General features: G+C 38.9%; 1 protein-coding gene across 1 annotated transcript; it reads left to right on the forward strand.

Annotated features, from left to right (window-relative positions):
• The first annotated feature begins 519 nt into the window (after nt 1-519).
• On the forward strand, nt 520-13803 carry LOC133663954 (tRNA-splicing endonuclease subunit Sen2-like). Its single transcript, XM_062068708.1, has 12 exons — nt 520-1005; nt 1107-1173; nt 1258-1297; nt 10182-10418; nt 10486-10630; nt 10704-10778; nt 12031-12081; nt 12150-12294; nt 12802-12838; nt 12898-13009; nt 13112-13201; nt 13334-13803. The coding sequence occupies exons 1-12, from the start codon at nt 835-837 to the stop codon at nt 13391-13393; spliced, it is 1230 nt and encodes a 409-aa protein (XP_061924692.1). The 5' UTR covers nt 520-834; the 3' UTR covers nt 13394-13803.
• The last annotated feature ends 3790 nt before the right edge of the window (nt 13804-17593 follow it).

Below are 17593 nucleotides of genomic sequence, written 5' to 3' on the forward strand. Positions count from 1 at the left end.
CAAATATGCTAAAAAGGTCGGGCCAAATGTCCCAAAAATTTGATTTCTTATAATAAAATATTTGTTTTTTTTACAAATGTTTTTGGATTTATCACTGTTCTGGGTAACTCACTCCAATAGTGTCTTATCATGTGAAGTATGCGTGAGTGAGATGAAAATAAAACTGCATTTTTACAAATGCTTGCTTTATTTTGATGAATGGGCATATGTTTTGACCGAAGTGTGTCATTTTGCAAATAATCTAGGAATTAGGAAAATTGAATGTGGTGTTTGGAAAAGTGTGTACTGTATATCATTTGAAAAAAGACACACAGTTAGTAAAATTGTGTGTAAGCAAATGGAAAAAAACTATATTGGCAATAGGCTCCAGCACCCCCCGCGACCCCGAAAGGGACAAGCGGTAGAAAATGGATGGATGGATATTGGCAAACACAAACAGGATACATCCTGCACGACACTGGATGGTGTGTGTTGCCCTCCGTGCCAGCTGGGGACGCTGTGGCAGTTTTTTTTCTAACGGTTCTTAGTTGATTTAAACTTGTGAAACTGCAATAATAGCAATATATTATCTGATCCGTGGTAATGTTTACTTCAGAAAATATAAATATGTGCAACCAGTTTTACTTAAAATACGATCATTTTTAACTTCTGTTACAAAAATGTGTAATATCACATCTGGCAATGCTGATTTCCAGCCGGACACTAATTTGGTAACACTCACTTTCACGCTGCTTGTAAGATAGCAGGCTAAACATGCTAAAGCTAAACAACAATGAAGGAGTTTATTGGAAAAGTTAATGCAGCTCACCGTTTGGTCTGGGCATATTCGGGAGCATGCAGGCGGAATTTCGTGCTCCCCGGCGACGCTGCCGGGTTTATGAGGAGTACGAAGCTCCGTTCCCTGTGAGCCGCAGCCCGGAGGAGAGGAGCTCTTTCCGGGCGGAGCTCGTCAACCAACACGTTCTGGTTTGCGTACCAGACCACATCCACAAGATTTACAAACAGGTCTTTATCTTTTACGTCTTAATTATTCATTATGCAATTGACTTTCTTGTTTAATCTCAATCATGTAAACCACGCAAATGACACAAGTTGTGTTTTTTCAGGGGTACTTTGGTAAAGGTGTCCTCTCAAGAGCCAGACCGGACCACAGTGTTTCAGACCAGTGGGACAGTAAGTTTGCACAGCATAGTCCATATGATGTACATATATTGACTACAAGCACTGGAGTCAACTGTTTTTTTGGTTCTTTTGTAGAACATGAAGGTTTGCTACTTCCTGTCCTCACACAGTCCAGGTCAGTGACGTTTTGATTGATTGATTGATTGAAACTTTTATTAGTAGATTGCACAGTACAGTACATATTCCGTACAATTGACCACTAAATGGTAACACCCAAATAAGTTTTTCAACTTGTTTAAGTCGGGGTCCACGTTAATCAATTCATGGTAAATTAAATTCACGTCACTACATGTCTGTCAAAAATCACAGTAAACCGCACTGTGATGACTGATTCGACCAGGGGTCGGCAACTCAAAATGTTGAGAAAGCCATATTGGACCAAAAATACAAAAAACTAATCTGTCTGGAGATGCAAAAAATTAAACACCTTAAAGGCCTACTGAAACCCACTACTACCGACCACGCAGTCTGATAGTTTATATATCAATGATGAAATCTTAACATTATAACACATGCCAATACGGCCGGGTTAACTTATAAAGTGACATTTTAAATTTGCTGCTAAACTTCCGGTTCGAAACGCCTCTGAGGATGACGTATGCGCGTGACGTAGCCCGGCGAACCACGTTGAAGCCAATACGAAAAAGCTCTGTTTTCATTTCATAATTCCACAGTATTCTGGACATCTGTGTTCGTGAATCTGTTGCAATCATGTTCATTGCATTATGGAGAAGGAAGCTGAGCAAGCAAAGAAGAAAGTTGTCGGTGCGAAATGGACGTATTTTTCGAACGTAGTCAGCAACAACAGTACACAGCCGGCGCTTCTTTGTTTACATTCCCGAAAGATGCAGTCAAGATGGAAGAACTCGGATAACAGAGACTCTAACCAGGAGGACTTTTGACTTCGATACACAGACGCCTGTAGAGAACTGGGACAACAACTCTTACCAGGATTACTTTGATTTGGATGACAAAGACGCAGACGTGCTACTGTGAGTATGCAGCTTTGGCTTCTAAACATTTGATCGCTTGACCGTATGTGCGCAACTTTTTTTTGCGTATGTACGTAACTTTTTTAAAATATATAAGCTTTATGAACCTTGGGTTAGGTGAACGGTCTTTTGGGCTGAGTGATTGTGTGTGTTCATCAGGTGTTTGAATTGTATTGGTGTGTTCTATGGAGCTAGGACCTAGCATAGGAGCTAGCATAACAAACACGCAGGTGTTTTTATGCAGGATTAATTTGTGGCATATTAAATATAAGCCTGGTTGTGTTGTGGCTAATAGAGTATATATATGTCTTGTGTTTATTTACTGTTGTAGTCATTCCCAGCTGAATATCAGGTACCGTGAGTATGCAGCCTTGGCTGCTAAACATTTGATAGCTTGACCGTATGTGCGCGTCACGTACGTAACTTTTTAAAAATATATAAGCTTTATGAACCTTGGGTTAGGTGAACGGTCTTTTGGGCTGAGTGATTGTGTGTGTTGATCAGGTGTTTGAATTGTATTGGCGTGTTCTATGGAGCTAGGAGCTAGCAGAGGAGCTAGGAGCTAGCGTAACAAACACGCAGGTGTTTTTATGCAGGATTAATTTGTGGCATATTAAATATAAGCCTGGTTGTGTTTGTGGCTAATAGAGTATATATATGTCTTGTGTTTATTTACTGTTGTAGTCATTCCCAGCTGAATATCAGGTACCGTGAGTATGCAGCCTTGGCTGCTAAACATTTGATAGCTTGACCGTATGTGCGCGTCACGTACGTAACTTTTTAAAAATATATAAGCTTTATGAACCTTGGGTTAGGTGAACGGTCTTTTGGGCTGAGTGATTGTGTGTGTTGATCAGGTGTTTGAATTGTATTGGCGTGTTCTATGGAGCTAGGAGCTAGCAGAGGAGCTAGGAGCTAGCGTAACAAACACGCAGGTGTTTTTATGCAGGATTAATTTGTAGCATATTAAATATAAGCCTGGTTGTGTTGTGGCTAATAGAGTATATATATGTCTTGTGTTTATTTACTGTTGTAGTCATTCCCAGCTGAATATCAGGTCACCCCCGGCTCTCACAGCATCTTCCCTATCTGAATAGCTTCAACTCCCCACTAGTCCTTCACTTGCACTTTACTCATCCACAAATCTTTCATCCTCGCTCAAATTAATGGGGAAATTGTCGCTTTCTCGGTCCGAATCTCTCTCACTTCATGCGGCCATCATTGTAAACAATAGGGAACTTTGCGTATATGTTCAACTGACTACGTCACGCTACTTCCGGTAGGGGCAAGCCTTTTTTTTATCAGATACCAAAAGTTGCAATCTTTATCGTCGTTGTTCTATACTAAATCCTTTCAGCAAAAATATGGCAATATCGCGAAATGATCAAGTATGACACATAGAATAGATCTGCTATCCCCGTTTAAATAAAAAAAATTCATTTCAGTAGGCCTTTAAACACTTATATAAATAAGTCTTATAATGAAGGCAACACATGATGTAAATGTCTATATTAGCTATATAAGCCTATTATCAAAATGACTGTGTCGCAGGCTGGCGCAAATCTTCGTTGATAGAAATGTTGAATTGTAATATTTATTACACACGTTATTACAATATTGGAAAACATTAGTAAAACGGAGGTTTCTTAGCGGGTGAGATAACTCCTGGAAATTACTGGCTTAGTGGTCAAAGGTATGGATGTGTGTGTCCAAGTTAAAAGGAAAGGCTGTCTTCTTCTAAGGGATTTATTACAATCTTTGCAAGCTGTGTAATGTTTGCTGTGGCCTGGAACAACATGGCAACACAAAAAAACTGTCAAAAATGCAGTGGCCTGGAACAACATGGCAACACAAAAAACTATCAAAAATGCAGCCAATATTACATATAGATAATGTGTCTTGAGACATGCAAATATAAATTAAATACACAGAGGACATCCATCCATCCATCCATCCATTCTTTTTCTACCACGTATCCCTCTCGGGGTAGCAGGGGTGCTGGAGCCTATCCTAGCAGCACTCGGGCGGAAGGCGGGGTACACCCTTGACAAGTCGCCAATACAGATAGTAGTGATGGGTTGATGAGGCGTCATGAAGCGTTTCGACACATTGCAAAACTGTATTGATACTGTGTCGATACTGTGTCACTAAATACTGACATCTGCTGGAAATTAAAAATCCATACAGGCAACCTATGGACCGACTCAACTGACACTGATTTTATGACCTAGTATATATAATAATACAAACCAAGTCATTGTATTTCATTTAGGATTATTTCATATCTTCATTTAGATAAAAATATATTTTAATCTTTTTTAGATACAGTCAATAAAAAATGTGAACATGTATCATAACATGGAAATCTAAGAGAACGTGTTGTGAATGAGGATGCTTGTGGACTGGGAATATTTTTAATTAATTTTTTACACATTTTTATTTAAAAAAACAGTTTTTCCAACGTATTCAATTTTAGACGATTTCTTTCATTGATTGATTAATACTTTTATTAGTAGATTGCACAGTGAAGTACATATTCCGTACAATTGCCCACTAAATAGTAACACCCGAATAAGTTTTTCAACTTGTTTAAGTCGGGGTCCACTTAAATTGATTCATGATACAGATATATACTATCATCATAATACAGTCATCACACAAGTTAATCATCAGAGTATATACATTAAAATATTTACATTATTTACAATCCCGGGTGTGGGATATAGAGGGGGGGGGGGGGGTTTAGGTTTGGTTGTTATCAACACTTTAGTCGTCTCTTCTTAGTTATTATTTCTCCGGCTGTAGAAAAGACCCGCTCAAAGGGCACAGAGGAGGCGGGAGTGCGACACAGTTCGCGTATCGGTCACGTGACCAAAACAGCTCATGATCGGTCACGTGACTTTCTAAAAGCGGTACGCGCACCGACACAGTGTATTGCTCTATGAGCTCGACGCATGCGCCGATGCATCGGTGTTGCCGGACCCATCACTAACAGATAGACAATTAAAGGAAATTAAATGATCTCAAATATACCTACAAACGAGGCATAATGATGCAATATGTACATAACGGCTAGCCTAAATAGCATGTTAGCATCGATTAGCTTGCAGTTATGCACTTGATCAAACATGCCTGATTAACAAAGCTCACCTTTGTGCATACATGCACATCATAAAACATTTGTGGACAAAATGAAACAAAGAAGGAGTGTCTTTCTGTGGCAGCGTCAGAGAAAGTTGTACATGTAAACAAACTGTTGCATCACAGTTCACACAACTACGGTGAGTTCAAGGACCACCAAAATTAATAGGAGAAAACAAGAGAAACATCCTCTCATCAGTGAAGCATAAATACAAACATATTAAACAGTGGGATTTCTAACAATTAGGGAGGTTTATGTAATGTGTGTCCTCCTACAGAAACCATATTAAAACAAAAAATATATTTTTCCCCCATCTTTTTCCATTTTCATACATTTTTGAAAATGCTCCAGGGAGTCACTAGGGCGGCACTAAAGATTCTGCGGCTCCAGACCCGCGATTTGCCGATCGCTGGGTTAGACATTAGAACGCCAGATTGCTGAGCTCCACGCAAGGATCTGGGACTTCTCAATAGGATATGTATTTCAGAAGGCGGGGCCTTGTAAAAATAAAAAAAAATAATTGTATGTGATTGGATAAACCACTTGTCCGTTATTTTGAATGACGTGCTACTTCAACACATCGAAATCAACCCGTGACGCTGATGGGAGTGACGCTGGGAAATCCATAACAGAACAGCCGACATATCGGATAACGACAGAGCGAAAAGTTAGAGAACTTTTACTGAAACAACACAGGAATGTCACTAGACGATAGATGTCGCAAAACAGTTGCAATAGCAGAATCAATGTCAGCACACGACTCCTCGCTGCATGCCGCCATTGTTGTTTGAATCAAGCAGTCGCTTCGGCGCTACGTCACATCTATTAAATCCCGCCCGGCGATCCTGATTGGTTCATTATTTTTTGCTATCTTGAAGGAGTTTGCATTGCCGTCGAGCCCAGATCCTTGTGTGGAGCTCAGCGAACTACAAGGATCTGGCGAGAGTCAGGTTATTAGAATGTTGCTGCTGGTCCAGGAACATCTAAATCTGACCATTTTACTTAATGACCAAGTAGGATTGCCAACTGCCTGAAAAAAAATTAAGGGACACTTTGTGGGGCTGATTGACCTGATTTTTTACCCTTTTTTTATTTGTGTGAAATGAGTTTATTATTATCTGCACAAGCCGAATGGAGGCAACAGGACTCTTTTCAGAAGAGTCCATTTGTATCGATTAAACCTTTTTGGATTATATGACCTGATGACTGACAATCTCCACACACATATTTGTATACTATTTGACTTCAACCAGAATTTCAAGTAGATGTGCATGTTTTGGATTTATACAAATACGTTGAAGGGTAATTATATATATTGTAATGTTTTTGTGCAAACAACAAAATGAACAAAATACAATTATATTTTCTTCCTAAATATAATTATTTTCTGGTTAACCTAACAGAATAAAAATAAACATGTTTTTTGGACAGACATCTCACCTGCATAACAGCTTTATGATAGAGAAGGGGTCTTCATCTTTCATCGGTATTGGAATTACTTTGACATAAAGGAAGGAGAGGTGAGATATGTCTTTTATTTATATGGCAGGCTACATTTAAATTAAATCACCTGTGGCCATGGTCTTTACTCTATATTTTGATCATTTGTCATTAAATAAAAGCCTAATGTCACAATGTAACAATTATAAAACTACTATATACTATATTTGACCCTTTGGTAAATCACTGTATCCTCAGCTAATTGTTGGAGACCCCGGTAGTGTCACTATCACAAAGTATAGTGTGACTGTCATGAAGTGTAGTGTGACTATCATAAAGTGTAGTGTGACTATCATAAAGTGTAGTGTGACTATCATAAATTGTGGTGTGACTCATGAAGTGTAGTGTCACTTCCATAAAGTGTAGTGTGGCTGTCATGAAGTGTAGTGTGGCTGTCATAATGTGTAGTGTGACTATCATAATGTTTAGTGTGACTACCATAATGTGTAGTGTGACTACTATAAAGTGTAGTTTGGCTATTATAAAATGTAGTGTGACTATCATACATTGTAGTGTCGCTATCATAAAGTTTGGTGTGACTCTCATGAAGTGGCATTACTATCATGAAGTGGAGTGTGACTATCATGAAGTGGAGTGTGACTATCATGAAGTGGAAGGTGACTATCATAAAGTGGAGTGTGACTATCATAAATTGTGGTGTGACTCTCATGAAGTGTAGTGTCACTTCCATAAAGTGTAGGGTGGCTGTCATGAAGTGTAGTGTGGCTGTCATGAAGTGTAGTGTGGCTATCATGAAGTGTAGTGTGGCTATCATAATGTGTAGTGTGACTATCATAATGTGTAGTGTGACTACCATAAAGTGTAGTTTGGCTATTATAAAATGTAGTGTGACTATCATACATTGTAGTGTCGCTATCATAAAGTTTGGTGTGACTCTCATGAAGTGGCATTACTATCATGAAGTGTAGTGTGACTATCATGAAGTGTAGTGTGACTATCATGAGGTGTAGTGTGACTATCATGATGTGGAGTGTGACTATCATGAAGTGGAGTGTAACTATCATGAAGTGTAGTGTGACTATCATAAAGTTTAGTGTTCCTATCATAAAATGTAGAGTCAATATAATAAAGTGTAGTGTGACTATCATAAAGCTGGACACACTATGTTCAACAATTTAGATACACAACTAGTGTTTTTGGGGACAAGACATTATTTTAACGAGAGCAGAGTTGCTAAATGACACTTAGAAAAAATGAGCTAGCAATACTAATAAGTTAGCACCTAGATGTGATAGCCACATGTAGTGCAAAAAAAAAAGATCTCCGAATTTCCCAATTTGCTCCTTTTTTTTTACAGAAAAATGTAATTGCGGTAAAATGTCATATTTGTAGTCCGATTTCCAGACGCTCTGCAGATCATTCTAGCTAGCTGCCGTCACACTGAGGCTGCGTGAGAGCAAACAAGACAGGACAAACAAATGCCGAAAAACTAATCAACGGGTTTAACCTTAGCCAGCGGCAACCTGTTGTTAAAGCTCTATTTGTTGGAATCCATTGATATTTTACAGACTGTTTTGTATTCTTACGGTAATAAAAATACGGGACAAAGTGCGTCCCATGACAGTCAATACGGAACGAGTACTTTTGTCTAAAAAGAAAAAAGATTAGGTATCCAAAGAAATGTCGTCTCGATGCTGTTTTTTTTTTTTTCTTACACATTTTTTATTTACATTTTGTTGTGTTGTTTGTTTTGTTGGTTGTTTCACTGTAAAATGTGTTGGGGAGAAAAAGTCAAATTTAAAAATGTGAGAAGTTCAATAGTTACCGTATTTTTCGGAGTATAAGTCGCTCCGGAGTATAAGTCGCACCGGCCGAAAATCCATAATAAAGAAGGAAGAAAACATATATAAGTCGCACTAGAGTATAAGTCGCATTTTTTAAGGAAATTTATTTCATAAAACCCAACACCAAGAATAGACATTTGAAAGGCAATTTAAAATAAATAAAGAATAGTGAACAACAGGCTGAATAAGTGTATGTTACAGTGTTTCCCATAAACTGCCAAGATACCTGTGGCGGTGGGGGCGTGGCTATGGGCGTGGTCACCATGACATCATCGAGTCATTTGCATAATTTACTACAATGATATGATTTTCTCTAACAAGGCTCAAAAAATGTATACTTACTAATTAATAATAACAGTTTTGTTTTAAACGTCCATCCATCCATCCATCCATTTTACATTATGAATACACAAAAGATAACTACTACAGTATCAAATTAGTATTAGTATCTGAAGCACCTTCTCCACGTGTGTTTATTGACAACAGGTTTATAACCTGGACACGTTAGCTCGTCGGTATGGTAACAGGTGACTGTTACTGCGTGCGTCTGCCCCGGCCCCCGAGTCAAACAGCGGTTAATGAAGCAGCGTCAGGCTGCTCACCGTCAGTGAAACGCTCGGTGAAATTGCGGATTAACGTTAAATATATGACGAGCCGCGAGCGATGCAGCTATAACCTATCTCACCTGGTAGAGCACCCGCTGCGGCGACCCAGTTCGATCCCACCTGACAGTCGCTCTGCTCCGCATCAATCCCCCCTCTCACCCTCTCTCCCCCTTCCCCAGTCTCTCTCCAGCAGTCCTTTCAAGATAAATGCATTCAAATCCCGAAAATAAAAATTAAGAAAATCCGAGTCGTGGCGGACCTATTTCTTTCGTGGCGGGCCGCCACAAATAAATGAATGTGTGGGAAACACTGCATTATATGACGCATAAATAACCAACTGAGAACGTGTCTGGTATGTTAATGTAACATGTTATGGTAAGAGTCATTCAAATAACTATAACATATAGAACATGCTATACGTTTACCAAACAATCTGTCACTCCTAATCGCTAAATCCGATGAAATCTTATACGTCTAGTCTCTTACGTGAATGAGCTAAATAATATTATTAGATATTTTACGGTAATGTGTTAATAATTTCACACATAAGTCGCTCCTGAGTATAAGTCGCACAACTATGAAAAAAACTGCGAATTATAGTCCGAAAAATACGGTAAGTTTATTTTTCAATGTTATAACTATTTGTAGCAGCATGTAGAGTTAATAAAGGCACATTTATACAATATAGTATTCAGAAACATGCTTGTTATTTATATTCATAATTAATTTAGCTCATCATTTCACAATATTTTCGGTAATAAATTTGATTAAAGCAACAAAAAAAACAAAAGAGCGGTTTGTGAGCCCATAGAGTCCACTCCTTTTAGTGAGCCGAGCCAAAAAATCCGGCTCTCTAAAAAGAGACGAAGATCCCATCAATAAATGGTGTCTGTGATACTGCCCCATATTTACTTGGTATCGAATCTCAACCAAAATTTGCATTATCTTCCTGCAGGTATGACCAGCTGCTCGGATGGGCGGAGTCTGCACTCTTGGCTCAGGGGCTGATTAAAGAGGCTGTCAGTCAGATCCTGCAACCGCTGTCTCTGCCTGTAGGGATTGAGGATGTGAGGCGGGAAACAGGAAGCAGAGAGAATGGCGAGGGGTCAGGGGAAGACAGTCAAGCACCCCCCAATGCCAAGAGGCTGCGGCTGATGTCAGGAGTCACGTTGGAGGCAGGAACAAGCTGCTGGTACATGGCACAGGTCACCTGACTTCCACCAGTCCTGAATGCTCTTGACTCTGGTCTTGCATTTCAGGTCGGAAGACACACAAGACTCCAGTCTTAGTCCTGACCAGCTTTGTGAACGTAGCCCTGATCTGGACTCTGACCAGGACTCTGATTTAGATCCTGAATCACTTGTTCCAGGTCCAGGTTTTGTCCTTGTGGTCTCTGACGCTGATGTGAGTCACAGGAATGCGTTGTTTGCACACACAAACCTTTTTTCATTCTTGATGGCGGTGTTGTGTGTCTTAGGGCGATGCCGCGACCAGGCAGGTCCGACGTAATCCTTTCTGTCTAACAGAATATTTACAACTCAGCCTGGAGGAGGTAAGGGGTTTATTAAGTTTGTGCATGTACAGTCATGCTCATAAGTTTATATGCCCTGGGAAAATGTATGATTTCGTGGCCATTCTTCAGAGAATATGAATGACAACACAAAAACCTTTCTTCCACTCATGCTTAATGGTTGTGTGAAGCTATTTATTGGCAAACAACTGTGTTTACTATTTTTAAATCAAAATGACAACAGAAAGTACCCAAATGACCCTGATCAAAAGGTTACATACCCCATTGACTTTGATCTGATAACATGCACAAAAGTTGACACAAACAGGTTTGAATGGCTAATCAAGGTTCCAATCCTCACCTGTGACCTGTTTGTTTGTAATTATTAATTGTTTGCTGTTTCAAGATGCACAATACATTACGCCAAACAGCACAGAGACAAGCCTCAAAACTTCTCGAACAAAGTAATTTGGAGTGACTGCTTTCTTCTGGTGACTCGACCATGCAGCCCATTTTTCTTCAAGAGCCTCCTTATTATGCATCTTGAAACAGCCACACCACAATTTTTCAGAGAGTCCTGTATTTCAGCTGAAGTTATTTGTGGATTTTTCTTTGCATCTCGAACAATTTTCCTGGCAGTTGTGGCTGAAATCTTTGCCGGTCTACCTGAATCCCTCATTTTCCACTTCTTAATCAGCGTTTGAACACTGCTGATTGGCATTCTCAATTCCTTGGATAACTTTTTGTACCCCTGTCCTGTTTTATGCAGTTCAATTACCTTTTCTCGCAGATCCTTTGACAATTATTTTGCCTTCCCCACGACTCAGAATCCAGAAACATCTGTGCAGCACTGGATGAAAGATGCAATGGTCTGTCAGAAGTCCAGAAACTCACTGACCTTTTATACACACACATTAATTACAAACAAACAAACAGGTCACAGGTGAGGATTGGAACCTTGATTAGCAATTCAAACCTTTTTGTGTAAACTTTTGTGCATGTTATCAGATCAAAGTCACTGGGGTATATAAACTATTGATCAGGGTCATTTGGGTACTTTCTTTTGTCATTTTGACTTAAAAATAGTAAACACAGTTGTTTGCCAATAAATAGCTTCACACAACCATTAAGCATGAGTGGAAGAAAGGTTTTGGTGTTATCATTCATATTCTCTGAAGAATGGCCAAGAAATCATAAATTCTCCCAGGTTATGTAAACTTAGAGCACAACTGTATTTCTAGTCCAAACTGCAATGACCATGATGATTTGTTTGTGTGTGTGTGTGTGCCTTCAGGCTTTCTTCCTTGTGTACAGCCTGGGCTGTCTGTCTGTCCACATGCAAAAGGTAACTGTGCTATTGGACACACATGTCTTAGTATGATATCAACGTGTCCTCTTCCGTGATTTTGTCAGGAGCCCCTGTCAATCATCCAGCTGTGGAAGAAATTACGGTCGCTGCGACCTGATTTTATCAGCTCCTACGCAGCCTATCATCACTTTCGCAGCAGGGGGTGGGTCCCCAAAGAAGGAAGTGGCGCCAAGTATGGCGTTGATCTCTGTAAGAAACTCACCTTTGTCACCTTGTTTCCCATGCTGTCTCTCAAATGGAATTCTTCCGTTAGTACACTTTAATAAGTATTTTGTATACACTGTGTACTTAGTTTCGGAGTGTGTAAATAATGAAAGTGTGCTGTCTCAAATCAATTAGTATTGCAATACTTACTTTTTGATTGTAACCACTCAACGAAACCATGTTGCTGACATTGAGCTCAACCAACCTAGTGTCATCCAGCTTTTCCCTCCCATTTCTCAATTGTAGAGGTAAAAAAATAATATTATTAGTATAGGTATCAAATTGGCAATACTAGCCCTGTATTTATTTGGTATAAAATCAATACCAAAATTCTCTGTATCGTCCAACCTAACTGGGTAGTGTCAATGCATTGCATTTTGCTCTATATGTCTGTGTGAACATTTTTAAAAGGCAGTTAAAAAAAAAATGAAAACGTGGTTTTCAGTAATATTCCAATGTATTTATTTTATTGTATATATTTTGTTTTTTCAGTGTTGTACAGAAAAGGCCCCCCTTTCTACCACGCCAGGTAAGGCACTCCACGCCATAATGCCGAAATGAGAAAACCGATCCAAAATTGTCTTCCAGTTATTCCGTGGTGGTAGAAAAGGTGAATGATAGTTTCAGCGGCTCGGCACTACGGCCGTTTTCATGGCGGTCTCTGGCAGCTCTCGGCCGCATCACTGCTAACGTCTCCAAGGTAACAACCAAGCTTCACAGTTCCTCCAGTAGCGTGTGTTTCTAGTTTCCTTTTAAATATTTATCATTTGTGTAGTGTGTAAAAGACTTTCCCCACTCACAGGAGCTCATGTTGTGTTACATCGTCTACCCAGTTGACCTATCAGAGGCCGAGCTAGACTCACCTGCGTGTCTGGGCAAACTGAAGGTTCAGGTAAACACAAATCAACATGAAGTAGCACAGTGTTGGTAGTCCATTTATAGAATAGATTTATATTCTGAGCAGTTAATAGATACAAGTAATCTTTCTCTAATGTCAATGTGAAGTTTCCATTCGTCCTTGCAGGAGGTTATTGTCAGCAGGTGGGTTTCCTCCAAAGAACGAGCCGAGCAGGAAGACATCTGATTGGCTGAGGGCGCATGTCGTTATTGAAACTTTTATTACAGAAGTGCCTCGGTTTACAAGCTTCACAGATTTTGGAATACAATCTGTCCTATACCCTACGTTGTCCTCATACTGTTTCAATTCAATTGTTTTGCTTTAGTCCAGCCCCCCGCAATCCTCAGTGGGACACACGGTAGAAAATTAATGAATAGTTTGCAAGCAAGATTTCGGGTTACGGGCCTCCCCACTGCTAGTTAGCGTAGCAAATGTCACAGTTAACCCGAGCAATACTTTCGGCTTTTCACTTGTTAGCTTAATAGCTAGCAAGGTATACCTTTTGTTTTTCCAACCATGGCAGCAAAGAACATGAGTGTGATGAGAAGAAGAAGGGGATGATATTTGTTGAATTTAAATAAATAAATAATCTAAAAACATGACCAGGCGTACAATTGTTTTTTTTAGCGGCAAACATTTATTCATGAAAATATGTAGGAGCTTTTGATGGTGTGTTTGACAGAAGAGCAGCTTGCCAGAGATACCGTAGAAGTCCACTCTCCAAGATAAATGCTGTACATCAGAGGTCTTCAACAAGAGGTCTGCAAAACCTCTAGGGGATCTTTAGTAGTACTGCAGGGGGGTTGTGAGATTTTAGGTTTGTTACACTTCTTTTTGATATATATTTTCATATTCTCCCCACAATATTTGCAGAAATGTAACATTGATCCAACACATTGTAGTGTAGTTTATAATTGGCATTGGAAAGGCCAGCCTACTCACTGTACCTTGCAGGTTTAAAATAAAACATGAATAATTATATTCATACTAGCATTTATTTGGTTGATTTCAGTTTATTTCGAACATGACAATCTAAGCAACATATATTTCCAGTTGTTTCATTGCAGCACCTCCGAAAAAGAGTAGGAAGAAGCAGAGCTTGTTTAATCCTACTTCTTTTCATATCATAGCAGTTTTATCTTTTATCTAGTTTTTCTTTGTTCTCTGTTTCTAACAGTACAATGAATAAAAAAATTAGTACATAAATTAATATACAATAAGTAAGTAAACAAATATTAAATACATAAATATTAGACATATGATCTTGGTCGAATCTCTTTCATCTCCTCGTTCCAAGGAGATGAATGATCTTTTTTTTTTTTAAAGGTTCAAGATGTTTCTTACTTTCTTTCTTTCTTTCTTTCTTTAATTTATTTCGAACATGAACACACTTACAGTATAATACATCGCACAGTTTCATATCATTTCACTTTACATCTTGTCCGAAAAGGAGTAGGAAGAAGCAAAGCTTATTTAATCCTACCCCTTTCCCACTTCAGAGCGTTTACAAATATATATAATCATTTACTGACCTTTTTATAATAAAATAACATCTGTGAATTAGTATACACAACAGTTTTGTAATATGTAATTAATTAATTCAGTCATTAACATACTGATATGAAGAATATCTTATTTTCAATAAGGTTGAAAGTAGAGATGTCCGATATCGCCATAAATGCTTTAAAATGTAATATCGGAAATTATCGGTATCGTTTTTTATTTTTTTATTAAATCAACATAAAAAACACAAGATACACTTACAATTAGTGCACCAACCCAAAAAACCTCCCTCCCCCATCATTATTCTTCTTTGTAAGTTGTGAACACTTGTACAAACCCCGTTTCCATATGAGTTAGGAAATTGTGATAAATGTAAATATAAACGGAATACAATGATTTGCAAATCCTTTTCAACCCATATTCAATTGAAAGCACTACAGGGACAAGATATTTGATGTTCAAACTCATAAACTTTATTTTTATTTTGCAAATAATAATTAACTTAGAATTTCATGGCTGCAACACGTGCCAAAGTAGTTGGGAAAGGGCATGTTCCCCACTGTGTTACATGGCCTTTCCTTTTAACAACACTCAGTAAACGTTTGGGAATTGAAGAGACACATTTTTTAAGCTTCTCAGGTGGAATTCTTTCCCATTCTTGCTTGATGTACAGCTTAAGTTGTTCAACAGTCCGGGGGTCTCCGTTGTGGTATTTTAGGCTTCATAATGCGCCACACATTTCAATGGGAGACAGGTCTGGACTACAGGCGGGCCAGTCTAGTACCCGCACTCTTTTACTATGAAGCCACGTTGATGTAACACGTGGCTTGGCATTGTCTTGCTGAAATAAGCGGGGGCGTCTATGGTAACGTTGCTTGGATGGCAACATATGTTGCTCCAAAACCTGTATGTACCTTTCAGCATTAATGGAGCCTTCACAGATGTGTAAGTTACCCATGTCTTTGGCACTAATACACCCCCATACCATCACAGATGCTGGCTTTTCAACTTTGCGCCTATAACAATCCGGATGGTTCTTTTCCTCTTTGGTCCGGAGGACACGACGTCCACAGTTTCCAAAAACAATTTGAAATGTGGACTCGTCAGACCACAGAACACTTTTCCACTTTGTATCAGTCCATCTTAGATGAGCTCAGGCTCAGCGAAGCCGACGGCGTTTCTGGGTGTTGTTGATAAACGGGTTTCGCCTTGCATAGGAGAGTTTTAACTTGCACTTACAGATGTAGCGACCAACTGTAGTTACTGACAGTGGGTTTCTGAAGTGTTCCTGAGCCCATGTGGTGATATCCTTTACACCAGTGGTCCCCAACCTTTTTGTAGCTGGGGACCGGTCAACGCTTGAAAATTTGTCCCACGGACCGGGGGGGGGATTTTTTTTTTTTTTTTTTTTTTTCATAAAGAAATACAATTATGTGTGCTTACGGACTGTATACCTGCAGACTGTATTGATCTATATTGACATACACATACACAATATGTATATATAGTGTTTTTATGTTGATTTAATTAAAAAAAAAAAAAATAATTATTATTTTATTTTATTTTATTTATTTATTTATTTTAATTTCTTGCGCGGCCCGGTACCAATCGGTCCACGGGCCGGTACCGGGCTGCGGCCCAGTGGTTGGGGACCACTGCTTTACACACTGATGTCGCTTGTTGATGCAGTACAGCCTGAGGGATCGAAGGTCACAGGCTTAGCTGCTTACGTGCAGTGATTTCTCCAGATTCTCTGGACCATTTATTGATATTACGGACCGTAGATGGTGAAATCCCTAAATTCCTTGCAATAGCTGGTTGAGAAAGATTTTTCTTAAACTGTTCAACAATTTGCGCACGCATTTGTTGACAAAGTGGTGACCCTCGCCTCATCCTTGTTTGTGAATGACTGAGCATTTCATGGAATCTACTTTTATACCCAATCATGGCACCCACCTGTTCCCAATTTGCCTGTTCACCTGTGGGATGTTCCAAATAAGTGTTTGATGAGCATTCCTCAACTTTATCAGTCTTTATTGACACATTTCCCAACTTCTTTGTCACATGTTGCTGGCATGAAATTCTAAAGTTAATGATTATTTGCAAAAAAAAAAAAGTTTATCAGTTTGAACATCAAATATGTTGTCTTTGTAGCATATTCAACTGAATATGGGTTGAAAATGATTTGCAAATCATTGTATTCCGTTTATATTTACATCTAACACAATTTCCTAACTCATATGGAAACGGGGTTTGTAGTTTGAACTCGCTTTCCTTTCCTTGCTCAATCTATTTCATAATTTTAATCCACGTACTGATATTCTAAAGGTCTTAAGTGTTGTATGTGCATACAAATGTTTTACATTCGATTTTGCTTGGAGGTTATATTTCTTCTCTTTAGTTGAGAAGAATTGTTGTACATTCTTGAGTAGGAGGTTATAGTTTGCTTTGTACATAATTTTAGCTGTTTCCAAATAAATCAAGTTGTTGTATTTCAATGTGTTTGCTTCAATAAATTAAAGGCCTACTGAAATGACATTTTTTTATTTAAACGGGGATAGCAGATCTATTCTATGTGTCATACTTGATCATTTCGCGATATTGCCATATTTTTGCTGAAAGGATTTAGTATAGAACAACGACGATAAAGATCGCAACTTTTGGTATTTGATAAAAAAAAGGCTTGCCCCTACCGGAAGTAGCGTGACGTAGTCAATTGAACATATACGCAAAGTTCCCTATTGTTTACAATGATGGCCGCATGAAGTGAGAGAGATTCGGACCGAGAAAGCGATGATTTCCCCATTACTTTGAGCGAGGATGAAAGATTTGTGGATGAGTAAAGTGCAAGTGAAGGACTAGTGGGGAGTTGAAGCTATTCAG

The sequence above is a fragment of the Entelurus aequoreus genome, linkage group LG01, assembly GCF_033978785.1.
Source record: "Entelurus aequoreus isolate RoL-2023_Sb linkage group LG01, RoL_Eaeq_v1.1, whole genome shotgun sequence".
Lineage (NCBI taxonomy): Eukaryota > Metazoa > Chordata > Actinopteri > Syngnathiformes > Syngnathidae > Entelurus > Entelurus aequoreus.

Coding starts and splice junctions, on each gene's coding strand:
- LOC133663954 (XM_062068708.1), top strand. CDS start 835: ATGCAGGCGGAATTTCGTGCTCCCCGGCGACGCTGCCGGGTTTATGAG. Junction 1,298..10,181: donor CCTGTCCTCACACAGTCCAG/GTCAGTGACGTT, acceptor ATCTTCCTGCAG/GTATGACCAGCTGCTCGGAT. Junction 12,295..12,801: donor CAAGTATGGCGTTGATCTCT/GTAAGAAACTCA, acceptor TTGTTTTTTCAG/TGTTGTACAGAAAAGGCCCC.